Genomic DNA, 19,996 nt, shown 5'->3' with positions numbered 1-19,996 from the left:
TGGAAAGATTGATTAAGAGAGCAAAGGAGCTGCACACACAGTGGAAGTGTTGGGCCCCTCCCGCCGAGCAGAAAGACTTCCAACGGCGTGTGAGGGAGCTTGAAAGCATCATTCCAAAGTTAATGTCCAGAAAAGCATGGTTCATTGGAGCAAAAGCTAAAGAAGATGTTGAAAGAAGTGTAAGTGCAGCTTCCATCAGCTACCCAACAGCCATTAGGCTAAAGCCAACCCCCCTCCCCAAGTTCACTGCATCAGGCGAGACTTTCATCGCTGGAAAAGAGACTGGGAGGCCCTTCAGAGGCAAGGAGAGCCCACTGGGTCAAAAGAAGTTAAAAAGTTCCAGCTCCTTGACAGTTTGGATGAGAAAATAATGAGAGATCTTCGGCTGATGACCTATAACACAGCAGACGACATCTTTCGGGTCCTGGAGAACCGGTTTGGAAGTCAAACAGCGATCGCCATTGAAATAGTGGAGGAGCTCCAGAGACTTCCACCTGTTAGAGGCCACCAGCCCAAGAAAGTTGTTGAGCTCATCCAAGCTGTTGGAAAAGCCCTTCAAGATCTGAGTGACCTTGGTGAAACTGATGCTTTAAAGAATCCTCTGGTGACAAAGTCAATAGAAAGCAAGCTTCCTGATGCATTGAAGAAAGAGTGGCTTCTCTATGCAGCTGGGAGAAGTTGTCCTGATCCAGAGACGCGGTTTGACAGTCTTCTGACCTTCCTCAAGAGTCAAGAAAGCATTTATGAACAGCTGGACCAGTTGAGGGATGAAGAGCCATCATCCAGGAGAGAGCGGCCTGAGCAAAGGCAAGCCAGAACTAGAGCCTCAAGCCAGTCAAGTAGCCACCTCTCAGGATGCATCATCTGTGGGGACAGTAAGCATAAGAGGAAGCTGTATTTCTGCAAGAAATTCCGGGTGCTCAGGCTCACAGAGAAAAAGGAGGCAGTGCGGAAATTGGGCGCCTGCTGGAAATGCCTAGAGATCCATGATGGTGATAATCACTGCAAGACAACATTCCTGTGTAAAATTCCTGAGTGCGAGGATCAAGGAGAGCATCATTTCTACCTGTGTCCCAATGCTGAACCATCCAGAGGCAGCATGGCCCAGAGGAGGAGCAAAGGCAGCACAGTGGGAGGTGGCGAGAAGGGTTACACTGAGGCCCAGGAAGAATTCTTCAAAAAGCTCTCACCTGAATTAGTCCAACAGTGCCGGGACGCATTCTGCAACACAGTAGCAAGAACCTCCCACGCTGCGAAGATGCACTCAAGTCTCCTGGCAGAGAGCGGCCTAGTGGAGTGGCCGGTCATCATGATGCTGTTGGAGGTAACTGCCAATGCTGGGCAGAAAATTGGGACTTTGATCGACCTAGCATCCGATACCAACTATATCACCCATGAGGCCGCAGGGCAGCTCAATCTTAGAAGTGAAGACGTCACGCTTGTGGTTCATGGCGTGGGAGGCATGAAAGTCTTGGTCAAAACCAAACGATACCTCCTAAAAATCCGTATCACCACCCCAAAAGGCACTCTCAAGTCCCACCAGCTAGTTTGTTATGGCTTAGACAGCATAGCAGACATCCACAGGCATGTGTCAGCCGGAAAACTGCAAAGGTTCTTCCCAGACATCCCACTTAGTGACCTGACAAGACCAAAAGTGATCCAGCTTCTTATAAGTCACAAAGAGGGGCAGCTGGCTCCACAGAAAATCCGCACGGTGGGGGACCTCGTGCTGTGGGACGGACCACTAGGGGAAACAGTTGCAGGCACCCATCCTGAGTTGTTTGAGGAGGTCACTGTCTCAGCCCGCACGTCAAGGACGCACTTTGCTAGATCTATGAGGACTGCTGCTGTGATGTATGAAGAACACACCTGCAAAGTCCCCATTCAACCTCAGAGATCCCGCGTCAAGCAGCTGCTGTGCGAAGTGAAAAAACAAGTGGAGTTCTGGTTCGGAGACGTCAACCTCCACAAGGACCGCTTTCTGAGAAAGCTCATTGACGAGTCGGATGACGGCTATGTTGATTTATCCGTGGTGGCGAGCTTCAATCGCATGAAGAAGCTGACGAGCGACACTAAACTGATCGCCCGGGCTCTGAAGAATTCTTCCGTACTGGAGGTGAATTTAGAGGGTGATAAAGTGAGACGGCAACTTCCCATCGGAGATGTTCCACCTGACGTGGACAGCCGCACAGTCTACGTGGAGCTCCTGCCCAAGGACGTGACTCACAGCTGGATCGAGAAGGTCTTCTCTAAATGCGGGACCGTCGTCTACGCTAGCATCCCCAGATACAAAACCACCAACGATCCCAAAGGCTTTGCCCTTGTGGAGTTCGAGAACCCAGAGCAAGCCCAAAAAGTCATTGAGATGCTCAATAACCCTCCTGAAGATGCTCCTAGGAAGCCGGGAATATTTCCCAAGACTAAGAAGGGGAAGCCCATCAAGATGACTGAAGACAATCCATCTTCAGGTGGCGGCGGGGAGGAAGAGAAGAAAAAGAAAAAGAAGAAGAAAAAGAAGCTGCTGCCAGAGGAGGCCAAAGTGGCGCCGATGGACGGCGAGCCGCCAGTTCTGCAGCAGCAACAGCAGAAGAAGAAAAAGAAGCAGCAGCAAGGCTCAGATGCCGCAAGTCAGAAGACGACGGGTAAAATCTCGGAGAAAAAGAGACGCCGCTCGCGGGTGGTGGACGAATCGGAAGCGGCGCTGCCCGCCAAGATGAGGAAGCTCGAGGAGAACGATGAGGTCGAGTTTGAGAGCAATCCGCCACTAGAGGGTGAGCATGGGAAAGAAAACCAAGAAGACCCGCTGGTCAATGCAAAAGAGAGTGCCGGGAAGATGCAGAAGAAAGTATTTACATCTGCACTCACAAGAGCTCAGGTGAATAACCTGCTGGCATTGCTGCCCGAAACCTGGTGGATGAAAGACGGTTCAGCAACCTGACCCGCCTGGTTAAGGTTGTCGCCCAGGTCTGGAGGGCAGCAAAGCATTTTGCAGCCAAAGTGGGAGGCAGTTTCATTGGGTGGAGATATTACTGTGACAGAACGTCAAGATGCTTTAAGAGATCTTTTTCTTGCTGCACAAGAGGGCGTGACCTTTCCAACCACCACAACAGACCGGCTGGTAGTCTTTAAGGAGGACAAAACTGGGTTATTGGTTTGTGGTGCGAGAGTCCAGGCTTTCAATGAAGACAGGGTTAGTGTTCCCCTCTTACCATACAGTGCTTGGATTTCAACATTGCTGGTTCGTGAAGCCCACAGCGAAGGTCACGAGGGAATTGCTGCGACTCTGCTGAAAGTGAGAAAGAGAGCATGGGTCATCAAGGGATGACGAATTGCTCAAAAGGTCATTGATAACTGTGTGATCTGCAAGAAAGCTAGAGCTAGAAGATGCCAGCAAGTGATGGGTGATCTGCCCCAGGAGAGAACCAGGCCGGCAGCTCCATTTGAGTTCACAGCAGTTGACCTGTTTGGACCATATCAGGTCAAGGATGATGTGAGGAAAAGAGTCAGGTTGAAAGTTTGGGGACTTGTATTCTGCTGTATGGCCAGTAGAAGCATCCAAGCATCCTACATCCAGCATCCAGAGGGATCATCAGTCCACAATTCTTCACCGGGATGTCCGACGACTGGTGGTTTTGCTACCAGTGGAAGAGCAGACAGAAAGCCCAAAATAGAAACCCTGACCACAAGTCATTGTCTGCGATCTTTCCAGCGGTTTCCGTGGGAAGATCGAGTGGGAGGTGTTGAGACGAGTTGGAAGCCGCACCCTTTCTGCCTGGGTGTGTCTCAGCCACACCCAAGGAGGCAGGCTGTTGAGAGCACCAGTTGGGGTTAATTAAGAGGGAGAGTGTTGGAGCTCACGGTAACCCTGCCATGATTTGGACAAGGCAGCATTTCCAAAGGGCAGGACTGCAGCGGAAAGCTTGGAAAACGAAACAAAAGAAGGAGCCGGTGAGCCTCTGGACATTTGAACATGGGGCTACAGCTCGCATCTGGGTGGCTTTGGAAATTAATATGTAAAATTGATACGGGTTAGGATTGTGCTAAACATTATGGTGAAATCGTGGTAAATTATGTGGTGTATTTTAAAAAAGTAAAAGCTAAAAAAGAAATCGGGAAAAATGTTTGTGTATACTTACCGGGTTGAAAGCTGTTTGGCTAAGTCATCCTGACTTAGTATTTAAAAATTAAGTATTTGATTTTGGGTTATATTGCTTGATTATGGTTTAGAGTTTGACCATATATTTGTGTTTATTTTAAGGTTTTTCACCTGTGTTGGCTGTGTTGGCTGTGTTTGGCTGTGTTTGGCTGAAGATGAAAATAAACCAAAGACAAGGAAAAAAAAACAGTCATGATCACTGAGTGAAGTCCAGTTCAAATCCTTTTGTCCAAGCGCCTTTCAAGTGGGGAGCTGCAGTTTAACCCCACAAAAGTGTGGGCCACTTGACATGGATGGATGGATGGATGGATGGATGGATGGATGGATGGATGGATGGATGGATGGATGGATGGATGGATGGATGGATGGATGGATGGATGGATGGATGGATGGATGGATGGATGGATGGATGGATGGATGGATGGATGGATGGATGGATGGATGGATGGATGGATGGATGGATGGATGGATGGGCACTCCTTGTCCTCACAAATCACCAAGCTAGTAAAGTGTGTAGCCCATTACGGGTTTTGATAGAAAATTCTGTAGTAGTTACATTATACCAGTAGAGAGCGCTGTTGACCATTCAGTATGTCAAACTGCGTAGACCTCAGAGCACCGCTAGGTGTCACTGTTTTTAAAACATGAGGCTGTGAGAAATATACGTGTTTTAAGTTGCAAAAGCGAGACTGAGGGGTTAATATATTTTTTTTTTTTTCCATCAAACCTTCAATTAACTTGTTGACCAAATTGAAGAAAAAAAAACTGCAGAACGGAAGCTTGGCAGAGTAAGGCCTGGAGTTTTGATTTAGAAACATTTACTTGTATGTGTGCGTCACTTGCCCACACTTTCCTGAAAGTTAGGACGGTATGTCATAACCAAACAAGGTTGACGGACAAAAATAGACACCTGAGACCCTGCAAGTGATTTGTGTACGTGAAGAATTTAATTTGTTTACGCTAGTCAGGGGCATCCTTCTTTAAAAGCAGCGCGAGTGCAAAAAAAGGTGCACCCACCGTTGGCCGCTCTGCTCGGAGAGATTTACAGTCGCAAAAGGGCTTTAACGTGGTTGTGCCAACATTGAAGGAGGTTACCGAAACATGCTCCAAATGGCTGACATCAAGCTCTGGGAAGCACATGTCAACACCATCATGCGAATGCATGCACATTGGGACGTAAAGTACGGAACATTCGATGGCTTTCTGTGTAGCACGTCGAGTAGAAAAGGTCAACTTTATTACTCCGTGCAAATTGAGTGGCCTCTAGATTATGCTTGAACAGCTGTATTAAAAAAAAAAAAAGTCCGTTGTAAGTGTGCCCATTGAATCCTGATTATGCCTACATGACCAACCCATCCATCTTTTGTTTGGCTCCAAACACACAAGAGCTTTCCAACGCAAACGAGGCGATTCCTCGAAATCTTTAGTTTGCTCGATTGCAGGCATTGTTCAAATGCAGGAAATGGATTCAATCCTTCATGTGATGCAAAGTTTTGCTGCATCAACCCGCACGGCTGTGTATTACATTCCCATCTGTCGTTTGTCCACCTGGGCTCACACGTGTTCATCTAATGAATAAATCATTTGGCCCAGTTTGTTTGTTTGTTTGTTTGTTTGTTTGTTTGTTTGTTTGTTTGTTTGTTTGTTTGTTTGATAGTCTGCAGACATCAGGGCCAAGTTTTAGACGGACCCAGACATACCTTGCGGTCCCAAACGGGGCAGATGAAGAAGGGGGGCAAGCAAAAACATCTGCAAAAATCCATTCCAGACTCAAATTGTGAATGAGCAATTTTTAAAAAAGTTGTTTATTCCCACTTCCTGTTGAAGTTTATTGTTAAACTAAACAACCAAAGCGAATGAGTTTTGTGTATTTTAAAATAACCACGTCGTAGCTGGTAAATCAGCTAGCTTAATGCTAATGATGGGAAATGCTATAGAGTGCTAATGAATGGCATCAATATAATGGGGACACATTTGAACACAAACAGTGGAGCAGCACATGTAGATAGATAATTTAACTGTAATCTTGAAATTTAAAATCTTAAAATTTTGTTTTTTTAAGCAACATGTTAGCATTGAGTTGTCCAGTGTGAATTGTTGCGTACCAAGCCTCTAGCCTTTCATTTTAAATCCCTTTCTACTGTTATCAACACACATTTAAACCAATTTTTAAACCATTTTATTAACCATTTCAAAGCAAGAGAGCAGTTCATTACATAAACAGCCTGTAGTCAGTGCGGAACGTTTCCTGTTTTGTTATAGTTATAGCAATACCCTCTTGTTTTTGACTTGATCAGTTAAATGTGTTCTTTACATTTGAAAAAAATATATTGTACTAGTGCTTCATAGCTAACGAACTGCATACTGTTACTTGCCTCGCTATATGTACAATCCTTTCATAAAACAATAAAAAAAATGAATACCATTTAAATATTTCCCAATATAAAAATGAATAACTTGCACATTAATTGTATTTTAAGGACACTCAAGATAACATTATTATGTACACAAACCAAAACAAACAAAAAAAAAAAGATATTTTGGACATTTACAAACAATGAAGGTGCACTTTAGTGTTTTTCTCCAAAACTGCTTCACAAAGACAACAGTGGATCTTTCCAATATCAAAACAAAATGGATATTAAATATTCCAATATACAGTACAACACATGAAATTATTATTAAACAGATAAAGGGTCCGATATGTTGTGCTTTAGAAACATCGTTTCTAAACATTAGAGTGAAGGGTAATCTGGAAATTCCTGAACTGGGAGATACATTTGAACTTGTAAGTGCACTTTTGCCAATTCCTCACCGGCCCAAAATAGACGCCCGAGGATGACACGGGTGGTGTTGCCACGCTGGTGTTTGAAGTTACATCCCAACATTCTGACAAAAACAAGAGCACACAACACGAAGGTGTGATGCCCTTATAGCAGCACCATAGCGAGCGCACATGAGCAGCTATTGTCATGTAGGGGCCTTGAATGCTACATTGTTCAAAAGTACATAGCACCGCATGTGAATGTGTGTGTGTGTTTTAAGGACCCATCTCCATATAAATTACAAAAAATAAATCCAGGCAGGTACCAAAAAAAAAAAGTCTTGTAAAGCGAAATTAATTTACAGTTCATGTACACATCGTTAAAATTGTCTGCTGCCTTCAATTGCGTCTGTCTTTAAATACGCCATATATACAAATTAGACTGGTCCATGTGCAAATCCTTCCACCTTTCGATGGTGTCTCTGTGGTAGTGTGGCTGGCCTTGTTTATTTGAACCAGTGCAGGTAGTTTGTCTTCAGAGCAGGGAAACACATGTTGTTGCTGCATGAACCGCCGTAGCTGGGGGGGCAGGCAGAGCAGGGGACCCCGACTTTGTAGGGAGCCTCTCCAATCCAGTTGCCCCTACAAGACACAACATTGTGAAAAGAGCCTGAAAAAAAAGTGGGCCTCAACATTGCTACAGATGCAGAAATTGGGAATTTTTTGTTAGGTTCAGTTCGTTCGGATTGGTTAGCTAGATTATTTACAGTATCCTTCAAAGTGTTTTTTTGCTCTATTTATTCTTCCCATTTTAGGGCAAATTGAGAACTTAAGTACTGTTGTGAACACAATAAATTAAAAAAATAAAACTGTCATTTGTGTTCAGAATGCGTAATCTCCCGGCTATAAATCCACATTATCACAGTTGGATACTGTTGTAGCGCTTCCAATGTAAAACAGGCAAATTGCAGCTGAGGCTAAGGCAGACTTAAGTGATGAATAGAGTTAATCCGTGATAAAAGATAGGTCATGTCGACTCTCGCATGCCAAACAGATAGATCATCATTGGGCAGCATGCCTTACATATATCTCAAACCAATGCGATTAAATAACCTCACCTATAAATCCAAATTGGCTTTAATTCTTGTAATTCCCCCATCCCCCTTTTAATTTTTTTCTTCTTCTCACGAACTCTTACTTGTAGCTGTTCACAGACTTGTATTGAAATGATCCGAGTCCACCCACCCAGCGACACGGGTGGCATTTCACAGGTCGGCACCGAGCGGCCCGACTCCAATCCCGTCAGGTTAACAAGTTCATTGGTATAAGCGGTATGTAGCAACATGACTTACTTTGGCGAGTAGTTGCAGACTAAATACGTGGCTCGTTTCCACACGGAACCCCAAACGTTCATATTGTGGCACGTGTGAACGGCACAGCCCACTTTGTTGGACGTGGCCCAAACCATCTACAAAACAGACAGCGTAAAGGTCATTTAAGGTTCTTTATGTTCTTCTTTTTCTTCTCCTACCTGGGTATAATGGGTGCACATGGGACCGTAGCATCTGAGGGGGCAGCGGGGGTTGCAGTCGCGGGGGTAAGGAAAGGAATAATCTTTGACCTCGTCGTACCACGGCTTCACCAGCTGAAGGATGGAGCGATACCTGTGAGGAGAAGACCGTCACAACCTCACACTTGGTTATCAAACATTGGCCTTGGTGAGTGACCTTGCACGAGGAAAGTCAAGAGAGACTGGCCACATGGGTCAAGCTTGAAAACATGGCTTGTGTTTATTTGAGGGGGTCACACGAGCATTCCCTCGGCAGCCTCCAGGTCACCGTTCAAGGGCAAGAAAAAGGAAAGGGGGGGACGTGCAAAGCAACGACCGTGACCACACAGCAGCATCGTCCCTGCTGAGAGCGCTGCAGCAGATGTCGCTCGGGGAGGGTGAAAGGGTTCAGAGTTCACCTACCGTCCCGTCCTGACGGAGAGGTTCTGACCCAGAAACCTAAGGAGATGAGACGGGCCGTGCTCCCACATGCAGGCGTGGGCCCAGCTCTCAGCTGACTTGGCCAAAGTATCATCCCACACCTGGACACACACATGCATGGAAAGCATTACACACAAGTCAGGTCAAATAAAAGCACAAGATCCGTGCCGTCCAGCACTCAGATGTGAGATAAGGCATCCACCAAAACGGTTGCATAAGAGAAGTGATCCGACTGGCAGCCGTTGTGCAACTGCGAGAGACCTTTTTCTCTTTCCCAGTGCTGAAGGGAAATTGCCAATATGGAGCCTCTCATCCAATGATGACTTTATAATGAAAATGACAACAAGAGAAAAGCAGCACTTTTTAGAGTAAGAAACCATATTTGGAGAAAAAAATGATCCATTTTCAATTGTTAAAAATTGTTGTTAGTAAGATACTGATAACTATAAAATATAGAAAAAATATTCTTACTTTTTTTTAATTTAGGGTCAAATAAAATGGCATGGAATAAATAATTTGAACCTAAGCTGATTTACTGTCATCATAGCATTAAATATTAATTGCTATTTTACATTACAACAACCCATTTTACTTTTTGCTTTAAATGTCTGTTCGTGACAAGTCACTCATACTAAAAAATGGCATTTATCTTTCCCCCTGCAAGTCAACTCCATCATCTCCGACTCACCATGTATTCCATGTTCGACGCCGGGGGGAACGCCTTGCCCCTCACTTTGTTATGGTAATCAAGAATAGCCACCATGTCGGTCTGACTAATGTAACGCTTCCTCCTGCTTTTAGAAGACCCGCCGTCCGTCCCGGCGTGTATGTTGCTGAAATTGGCCGCGCGCAAAGCGAAGGAGGGCGCAGCGGTGACAGTGGCTGTCAGTGCATTTGCTCCATAATGCACGCACAGCAAGATGAACGCAAGAAAGTGAGCAAGCTGCATGTTTGCTCTTGCTATAGATATCCTTCGCGTCGTAGGTGGATCTGCAATGAGGGTGAATAAAAAATTGGCTCAGTGCGATGTTTATATAGTTCATTACATTGTAATAGCGCAATAAATGATCGGCTTACCTTTCTCGTTCAGCCCTACCAAATGAGAGGAAAGGAAAGGAAGAGCTAAAGTTGTGCTTGCGCGTAGTTTGTGAAGATTTGCAAACTATAAGAAGTATTCGGGAGGAGATGATCTCGACGGGTTTATATATCGTCTAGCCAGTGGACGATGCAGGAAGTGCACGAGGAGGGAGAGGACCTACCCCCCCCCCCCCCCCCCCTCCTCACGGTCACCTGAAATGCAGCATCATCCGTAGACTTTAATCATCAAATAATACGTATAATTAATTAATTAATTAATTAATTAATTTGCATTGCACCAGAAGGTCAGCGGTAGCTCTTCAATACAAAGTTCAGCTTTTTTCTCCTTAAGAATCAATATTTTAATAAATGCATAGAAATAGAATATGTATGTATAGGTACAAAATGAATGCTGTTAATTTTCCTCATTTCTACTTTATTCCATATGTGTCAATAAAAAGCTCGGTGTATTACTTTTTAATGTTGGATCCCATATGGATTGTGCAGATGTCATTTTCCCAAAATGGATGGAGCAACTTGCATTGTATTGCATTGTACTTTTTGACTAGTGTTTAGTAGCTGACACTTGTTCGTAGTGCGGCTAAAGTTGGGTGGGTTTTCCAGGGCAAGATGCCCAGAGCGAGGAATAACACTTGTGTCGGTCATCATTTTCATTGGCAGCTGCTAAACGCATTAAAGCAACGTGACGCAGGAAGAAATTTCCTGCTCGACCCCCACCCCCACCCCTCCAGCTCCTTTTTTTTCTCCTCCTCTGTTCTCTTTCCCTCCATAATTCTGTTCGGATAAGAGTGATGAACTTTTCAGGTGCAGAAATATTACTCCATACAGTTGTGTCTCAGCTCCCACTGTCACGGATCGGATGGAGCAGAGCGAGCAAATGCAGCTTGGACCAGGGTTTATTCAGCAAAACAAACTAATAGACTCGGCAAACTGACATGACTTAACGAAATAACAAAGGAGTAACCGACAGGGACGCGAAACAAAGGACGTGAGGACGTGAAGCCATTAAGGCAATAGGAACCAAAAGACATCAAGACAACAACAAGACATGCAATGATCCGACGGGCCGTGAGAGCAGACAGGACATATATACACGGCAGGTAACAAGAGGCAGGTGAGAATAATCAAACTAATCATGGGCAGGAGGGGCAAGCACACAGACAGAAACCATGACAACAGACACATACTGGAACGGCTAGGGACGAGACGTGACACCCACTTGCCACACTGTTGGACTTCCTTAGGTCAGAGCATTTATTATTACATTTGAGCTTCTGTCTTCAATGCTCATAGCAGATTTGTATCTCTGAGATTATTACTTTGTGCATTCCACTGACCGTAATTCACAACCAATCCAAAAATGATAATAACCCTGCTCTCATGATATTTTCAATTAATCTTATTGTTAATTCTTTACAACTAGTGACATAATACGACAGCGGTCAGACATTGCGTCTGTACAAGTTGATTCGGAATGACAGCCGAGCCAAGATATAACTGGGTTCAAAAGTCACCAGCGTCTTTGTGGGTCGCCAAAATATTAGAGACACCTCACAGTACGCTTTGTTTTGAGAAACATTTTTTTTCCCCATGCATCTGCTCTCCCCGTTATGAAGGCCTCTCAACGTCCAGTTTTGATTGCAATGGTCAAGTCAAAACGCTAAAGTGATGTAAATCCCACTAATACCCGTGGAAGGGAAAATGTGACTCACGTTTGACAGCTGAATTCAAATGTACTGTAAATCTCATCAGTCGTCTATTCCAGCGGCAATTAAAGTGCGCATATTTGGCAAAAAAAACTGTGCCCTCCACCCACAGTTATTGCTACTTTGCTGGCATCAACAGCAGCACATGGGAAAGCCACAAGGGCTCTGCATGTGGATACAAAATACAACAAATGTGACTCAATAGTATTTTAATGTGCTTTTTTTCTTCTTTTAATGGAATACGGTTCATTTTGGAGAGGTGGTTGGGTTGGATGTCTTCATGAGTTGATTTTTCTTGGCTATGGGGGAAAAATTACATGTCATGAGTAGTATACATTGGCGACAAGTCCGGTCACTTAAGTTGAAGCCGCCTTCCACCTAAAGCTGCTGAATAATGAGTCTGTAGAACATCACAATACTTATAGAAAATGCTTTATTGGCTCTCTCGAGACTTTGTTGACTACAAAGTTTCAACTTCATCCAATAAGTTTAGGAGAGAGCCTTTGCTCCACCCTTGTCCAAAGAGAAATAAGCAGAGTTGATTAATTCAATAAATCGGATCAAAGTGTGCCCTCGTTGGGTTTCGCTTGGATTCAAAATTAAATTCCTGCACTATTTTGACTGCATACACGGCAGTCCATGCATCCATCCATCTTCTTCCGCTTATCCGGAGTCGGGTCGCGGGGGCAGCAGCTTTAGGAGGGACTCCCAGACTTCCCTCTCCCCAGCCACTTCATCCAGCTCATCCCGGGGGATCCCAAGGTGTTCCCAGGCCAGCTGAGAGACAGTCTCTCCAGCGCGTCCTGGGTCGTCCCCGGGGTCTCCTACCGGTGGGACATGCCCGGAACACCTCCCCAGGGAGGCGTCCAGGAGGCATCCTGATAAGATGCCCGAGCCACTCCTCTCAACGTGGAGGAGTACCGACTCTACTCCGAGTCTCTCCCGGATGACCGAGCTTCTCACCCTATCTCTAAGGGAGAGCCCGGACATCCTGCGGAGAAAACTCATTTCGGCCGCTTGTATCCGAGATCTCGTTCTTTCGGTCACGACCCATAGCTCGTGACCATAGGTGAGGGTAGGAGCGTAAATCGACCGGTAAATTGAGAGCTTTGCCTTTTGGCTCAGCTCTCTCTTCACCACAACGGACCGGTACAGGGTCCGCATTACTGCCGACGCTGCACCGATCCGCCTGTCGATCTCACGCTCCATCCTCCCCTCACTCGTGAACAAGACTCCAAGATACTTGAACTCCCCCACTTGGGGCAGGATCTCATCCCTGATCCGGAGAGGGCATTCCACCCTTTTCATATCGAGGACCATGGACTCGGATTTGGAGGTGCTGACCCTCATCCCGACCGCTTCACACTCGGCTGCGAACCGTTCCAGCGAGAGCTGGAGATCATGGCCTGAAGAAGCCAACAGCACCACGTCATCTGCAAAAAGCAGAGACGCGATGCTGAGGTCCCCAAACCGGACCCCCTCAACGCCTCGGCTGCGCCTAGAAATTCTGTCCATAAAAATTATGAACAGAATCGGTGACAAAGGGCAGCCTTGGCGGAGTCCAACCCTCACTGGGAACGAATCCGACTTACTGCCGGAAATGCGGACCAGACTCTGGCATCGGTGATACAGGAACCGAACCGCCCTTATCAGTTGGCTCGGCACCCCGTACTCCCGAGGCACCCTCCACAGAACCTCCCGAGGGACACGATCGAACGCCTTCTCCAAGTCCCCAAAACACATGTGGACTGGTTGGGCGAACTCCCATGCACCCTCGAGGATCCTGCCGAGGGTGTAGAGCTGGTCCACTGTTCCACGGCCAGGACGAAAGCCACACTGCTCCTCCTGAATCCGAGGTTCGACCTCGCGACGGACCCTCCTCTCCTGCACCCCTGAATAAACCTTACCAAGGAGGCTGAGGAGTGTTATTCCCCTGTAATTGGAACACACCCTCCGGTCCCCCTTCTTAAAGAGGGGAACCACCACTCCAGTCTGCCAATCCAGAGGCACTGTCCCCGATGTCCACGCAACGTTGACAGCCCCACAACATCCAGAGCCCTTAAGAACTCCGGGCGGATCTCATCCACCCCCGGGGCCTTGCCACCGAGGAGTTTTTTAAGTACCTCAGTGACTTCGACCTCAGAGATTGGAGAATCAGCTTCAGAGTCTCCAGGCCCTGCTTCCTCAATGGAAGGCGTGTAGGTGGAATTGAGGAGGTCTTCGAAGTATTCTCCCCACCGACTCACGACGTCCCGAGTCGAGGTCAGTAGCACGCCATCCCCACTGTAAACAGTGTTGACGTTGCACTGCTTCCCCCTCCTGAGACGCCGGATGGTGGGCCAGAATTTCCTCGAAGCCGTCCGAAAGTCATTCTCCATGGCCTCACCAAACTCCTCCCACGCCCGGGTTTTTGCCTCAGCAACCGCCGAAGCCGCGTTCCGCTTGGCCATCCGGTACCTGTCAGCTGCCTCCGGAGTCCCGCAGGCCAAAACGGCCCGATAGGACTCCTTCTTCAGCTTGACGGCATCCCTTACCGCCGGTGTCCACCAGCGGGTTTGGGGATTGCCGCCACGACAGGCACCAACGACCTTACGGCCACAGCTCCGGTCGGCCGCCTCAACAATGGAGGCGCGGAACATGGTCAACTCAGACTCAATGTCCCCCGACTCCCCCGGGACGTGGGAAAAGCTCTACCGGAGGTGGGAGTTGAAGCTCTTCCTGACAGGAGATTCTGCCAGACGTTCCCAGCAGACCCTCACAGAGCGTTTGGGTCTGCCAGGTCGGACCGGCATCTTCCCCCACCATCGGAGCCAACCCACCACCAGGTGGTGATCAGTTGACAGCTCCGCCCCTCTCTTCACCCGAGTGTCCAAAACATGCGGCCGCAAATCCGATGACACGACTACAAAGTCGATCATCGAACTGCGGCCTAGGGTGTCCTAGTGCCAAGTGCACACATGGACACCCTTACGTTTGAACATGGTGTTCATTATTGAAAATCCGTGTCGAGCACAGAAGTCCAACAATAGAACACCGCTCGGGTTCAGATCGGGGGGGGCGTTCCTCCCAATCACGCTGTCTCATGCTGTCGACAATACCAATTGCTGAACAGTACAGAATCATCACCCTGTATAACCCCCACTGGCGGCGCTAGTTGTGGGGGCCACAAGGGCGCTGTCCCCCCCAAAAAAAAAAAAAATGCTCGAAGCTCCCAGGTGTCGCAATTTTTTTTCAATATTTCTACACATCCCTTGTAGGGAATATATGATAAGTCTTTATCAGCATTAATAGTTTATTTGGGTTTGTATACATTTTTGTAACATTTGTTTTACTAGGCAGGCTAAAGGCTACTGCTCCAAATGTGTTGAAAGGGAGTAACAATAGTATCAGTTATGTTATTGTACGTGGTTTTCTGGCAGGTAGCTCCTTGATATGGCCCTAATAGGCTCTCAGCGGACATAAAATAATCCCACATAATAATTTGCTAACAGTGAATGGTACACTTCTCCGGATGTCACCGCTGCACTCTGAACGCATTTTCTGCGAGTCGGAGCATTCCTCCGTGATTCCTGCACCTCGCGAAAGCTCTTTCTAAGTGCCAACTAAGCAAGGATCAAATCTTCTTACGTCCACTTAGGGAACAATGACTGGAGTTTTTCTTTCACGTGATAATGTCCACACGTTAAGGCATAACTGGAAAAAGTCTTCAGTAGTCCCAACTGTGGAGTGATTGCTTGTCCAGATTTTTAATTTTTAGTGTTTTTGCAAGACAGACATACAGGACCGTCTCAGAAAATTAGAATATTGTGAGGAAGTTCTTTATTTTCTGTAATACAATTAAAAAAACAAAAATGTCATACATTCTGGATTCATTACAAATCAACTGAAATATTGCAAGCCTTTTATTATTTTAATATTGCTGATTATGGCTTACAGCTTCAGAAAACTCAAATATCCTATCTCAAAATATTAGAATATCATGAAAACGTATACTAGTAGGGTATTCAACTAATTACTTGAATGGTCTAATTAACTCGAAACACCTGCAAGGGTTTCCTGAGCCTTCAAAAACACTCAGCTTGGTTCAGTAAACTAAATGACAAGTATGGGGAAGACTGCTGATCTGACTGCTGTCCAGAGGACCATCATTGACACCCTCCATCAGGAGGGTAAGACACAAAAAGAAATTTCTCAAAGAGCAAGCTGTTCACAGAGTGCAGTTTCAAAGCACATTCACAAAACGTCTGTTGGAAGGGGGAAATGTGGCAGGAAACGCTGCACAACCAAGAGAGATGACCGCAGCCTTGTGAAGAAGAGTCGCTTCTAGAATTTGGGGGAGCTTCAAAGACAGTGGACTGAAGCTGGAGTCCAGGTATCAAAAGCCACTGTTCATAGACGTGTCCGGGAAATGGGCTACAATAGCCATTATTCCCATGGTCATGCCACTTCTGAAATCAAGACAACGGAAGAAGCGTCTGACTTGGGCTATGGAAAAGAAGCACTGGATAGCCCCAGAGTGGTCCAAAGTCCTCTTTTCAGACGAAAGCAAGTTTTGTATTTCATTTGGAAGTCAAGGCGCCAGAGTCTGGAGAAAGGCTGGAGAGAAGCAAAATCCAAATTGCTTGAAATCCAGTGTGAAATTCCCACAGTCAGCGATGGTTTGGGGAGCCATGTCAGCTGCTGGTGTTGGTCCACTGTCCACTGTGCTTCATCAAGTCCAGAGTAAATGCAGCTGTATACCAAGAGATTTTAGAGCACTACATGCTTCCGTCTGCTGAAAAGCTCTATGATTTCATTTTCCAAAACAATCTGGCACCTGCCCACAGTGCCAAAACCACCAGTAAATGGTATACTGACCATTGCATTACTGTCCTCGATTGGCCCGCAAATTCCCCTGACCTGAAACCCATAGAGAATTTGTGGGGTATTGTGAAGAAGAAGCTGAAAGACACCAGACCCAACTATGCAAATGAGCTCAAGGCTGATTGCCTCCATGCCACGCCGCATTGATTCAGTAATCAAAAGGATTCCCAACAAAGTGCTGAGTGCATTAATGGACATTTTCAAATGTTTGATTTTGTTTTGGTATTTTAAATCTTTTTTTTTTTACTTGGTCTGAGGAAATATTCAAATCTTTTGAGATAAAATTTTTGAGTTTTCTTAAGCTGTCAACCATAATCAGCAATATTAAAATAATAAAAGGCTTGCAATATTTCAGTTGATTTGTAATGAATCTAGAATGTATGACATTTTTGTTTTTTTAATTGCATTACAGAAAATCAAGAACTTTATCACAATATTCAAATTTTCTGAGACAGTCCTGTATATAAAAACCTGTAAATGCATTTGTAAAACTCCATAATGGTTGTTTAAGTTTTGGCAGTCTCAGTCCCAGGTGATAGTTTTTGGTACCTGCCGTCATAGAGGTGCGCCATAAAACATCTCGGCTCTAACTTTAGCTTCACACCGTTTTTTTTTTTTTTTTTTAATGTTTGTCTGTCTCACTCGCAACTGACATCTGAACTCTGAGAAATGCCTGTGTTTGACCACAAGCCCGCCTCAGTACCATCTTACAAGGCCGGAGCATCAAAATGTCTTATAGATGGGTGAATGTGTGGAGGGGGTGAGCAATGGAATGTAACATGTCAAAAATAGAAACCCAAACTAAGCGACATTTTTCTGAGGATACGCCGCCCTCCCCCATCCTCCCTCCCCAACCAAGCATACACAGACCCACACCTCCCTTACTCGCAAATTTGAGATGAGGCATAATATAAATCTGCGCAGGGGCGAGCTAGACTAAGTTTTGGTATTTTTGCAGACCTGAGCATTAAGGGCACTTTGCGCCGTTGTGGGTGTGAGCACAGCCAATTTGTTTCACCACCAATTATGGCGAATGCTACACTAAAAGTCCTTGACATGATTGGCATGAGTACTTTGGCAGGTCTAGGCACGAAAAGTACTGCAAGCAGACCTCAATGGGTCGATAATATAAAGTTGTCTAGGGAGATCACTTTTTTTTTTCACGGTTTAGAGTTAATGCCTATGAAAGAGCAATCCTCGCATTTCCCTTTGTACAGGCTTTCTTTGCTATGACATCAGCGGGCCTATTTTTTTTGGCCACGTCTTATCAGAACCATTCAAGCCTTATTGGGCTCTATGTTGTCTGCAAGTGATGGATTTAAAGTTACAATGAAGCACAAGTCCCCGCGGATTGCTGGAAGTTACAATTTGGCTGCATGTCTTCGTTGTTCCCGCCAGTGGATTTTACGTTTCCCAGCTCCTCCAAAGTGCGTCACACATGACCAGCCAAAGATTCATATTTTGTTCAATAACAATCAATTATTGGGCCTCAACCGACTTGGTTTTTACATGGACGACCCGAAGCATATTGTTACCATCAACAAATTTGGCTTTTATGAGTAAAGCTCGCTTGTTTATGTTCTGGAAAGGAGGTGAGCTCGCGTGTTTAGCCATGCGCTCCCTTTTTCTTCGTGGTTCTAGAACCCGCTGCAGCAGGTGGCATCGCCTGTAAGAATTTACAAGCAAGGCTCTTCTGGTTCAATGCAAACATACATAGTTTTATGGCGCAAATAAGAAAGAGGCCATGTTCCATCCTGAGGTTTAATTCCCCGATCACGCGAGGGAGGAAATAGTCGTTTTCTAATGAAATTATTGCAAGAGGATATTTATGCAAGAAAAAAATATATTTTTGTTACTGATTTACTCCAATGCAATTTATTCGTCATATTCATGCGATTGTGTTTATCTTTCTTAAATGTAAACGACTGTAAGCAAAACATCAGCATCAAGTTGAACCAGGCCAATATTGAGCATCATTCAAAACATGACATCACTCCAGGATTGTTTTGTAATCCCATCCTGCCAAATCTTTCCCCATAGTAAACCTTCTACTTGTGTCAGTAAAACGTTTACCCCGTGGCCTAAATAAGTGCCCATCCCATTGAGTAGAGTGGTTAATACTTTTTTGTTTTGTCTATTTCTTACTTTTTCTTGGCCACGCGTTTCAACAGTTTTTAAAAAATATATGTATATGTATATGTATATATATATATATAAAATATAAATAATATGAATAAATGAATAAATAAATAAAGTATACATATATGTATAAATATGTATGTATATATACCGCATTGGCCCGAATATAAGACGACCCTGATTATAAGTCAACCCCCTCTTTTTCAAGACTCAAGTTTGAAAAAAGACTTTTTGAACACCAATTTTAATTTTTAAACAGAAAATAATTACTGTACATTTGAAACAAATGATTATAATTCGAGAGAAAAAGCATGTTATTTTGCCTCATTCAAATCATGCAAAAACTGTCTATCACGTCTTAATATCTGAACATTTAAATATGTAAACTAAAGTGCAATCACATTTGTAAATGAATGGCTTCTGGTTTTTGAAATGTAAATAACCCAATCTACTGTGATAAAACAACAAAATTGCAATAATTGCATTAACCATCAAAGTGAAGTCTAACTGTAGTCTTGAAACAAATCTGAATAAAGAAAAAACATTGCAATAAAATGATTGAAAATGAATTGAGAGTAGCTGAGATCTGTCATGTCAGAACATTACTCCTCACAAACATCCTCTGCCGTGGTGTGCTCAGTGTCACTGTCCACGTACGCACACACCCTCCTGTCAAACTCTTGAAAGCGGCCGCTCTGAGGACCACGGAAAGCTTTTCTCTGATTGTGAGCATTTTTTAGGCGATCTTTTTGAGCTCTCTATCTCCGTACATTACACCTGTGACACCATATTTCACAGCCGCTTTGCAATTGTTTGAAGACTCTGCCTCATTTATCACCATCATCTTGAAGTTTGCATCCTAACTGCTCCTCAGCTGCCGGTTAACCTGGCCGATCTTTGACCCACTTTTCTCCAGATTGTCACTACGTTTCTCCATTTTCTGTTATTTCTTCTCTTATTTTCTTCTCTTTTCTTTCTTGCCGCAATTTTTTTATTTTCTTCTTCGTGCTACCGCTATTTTTATTTTTATTCTTCGTAACAGGAGTTCGCTTTGGGCTGGGGAGTTAAGTTCAGCATTTGCTTTAAAGATATCTGGCGCCATCTCGCGTTGTGAATGGGTATAATGTCTAGACGACCCCCAATTTTTTCACTTATTTCTATACAAAAAACACCGTCTTATATTCGGGCCAATGCGGTATATATTTAGATTTTTTTTTTCTTAATCTCACGTCTACTAAACATAAAATGTCTTAATCGTTAACATCCACAATTGTTTAGAA

The 19,996-nt window shown here is 44.9% G+C and overlaps 2 protein-coding genes across 2 annotated transcripts; one reads left to right on the top strand and one right to left on the bottom strand.

The window, feature by feature from the left end:
- Positions 1-1,082: 1,082 nt before the first annotated feature.
- Positions 1,083-3,875, top strand: LOC125985967 (la-related protein 7-like). Its single transcript, XM_049749287.2, has one exon. The coding sequence runs from the start codon at positions 1,100-1,102 to the stop codon at positions 2,936-2,938; it is 1,839 nt and encodes a 612-aa protein (XP_049605244.1). The 5' UTR covers positions 1,083-1,099; the 3' UTR covers positions 2,939-3,875.
- Positions 3,876-6,318: 2,443 nt separating this feature from the next.
- pi15a (peptidase inhibitor 15a) lies at positions 6,319-10,135 on the bottom strand. Its single transcript, XM_049749313.1, has 6 exons — positions 9,988-10,135; positions 9,599-9,900; positions 8,893-9,011; positions 8,452-8,584; positions 8,273-8,388; positions 6,319-7,562 (listed from the first exon to the last, which is right to left on the bottom strand). Exons 2-6 carry the CDS (start codon positions 9,857-9,859, stop codon positions 7,427-7,429), a joined length of 765 nt encoding a protein of 254 aa, XP_049605270.1. The 5' UTR covers positions 9,860-9,900; positions 9,988-10,135; the 3' UTR covers positions 6,319-7,426.
- Between the last annotated feature and the right edge of the window lie 9,861 nt (positions 10,136-19,996).

Source organism: Syngnathus scovelli, chromosome 18, assembly GCF_024217435.2.
Source record: "Syngnathus scovelli strain Florida chromosome 18, RoL_Ssco_1.2, whole genome shotgun sequence".
NCBI lineage: Eukaryota > Metazoa > Chordata > Actinopteri > Syngnathiformes > Syngnathidae > Syngnathus > Syngnathus scovelli.
This window is presented reverse-complemented; position numbering and strand designations above follow the sequence as displayed.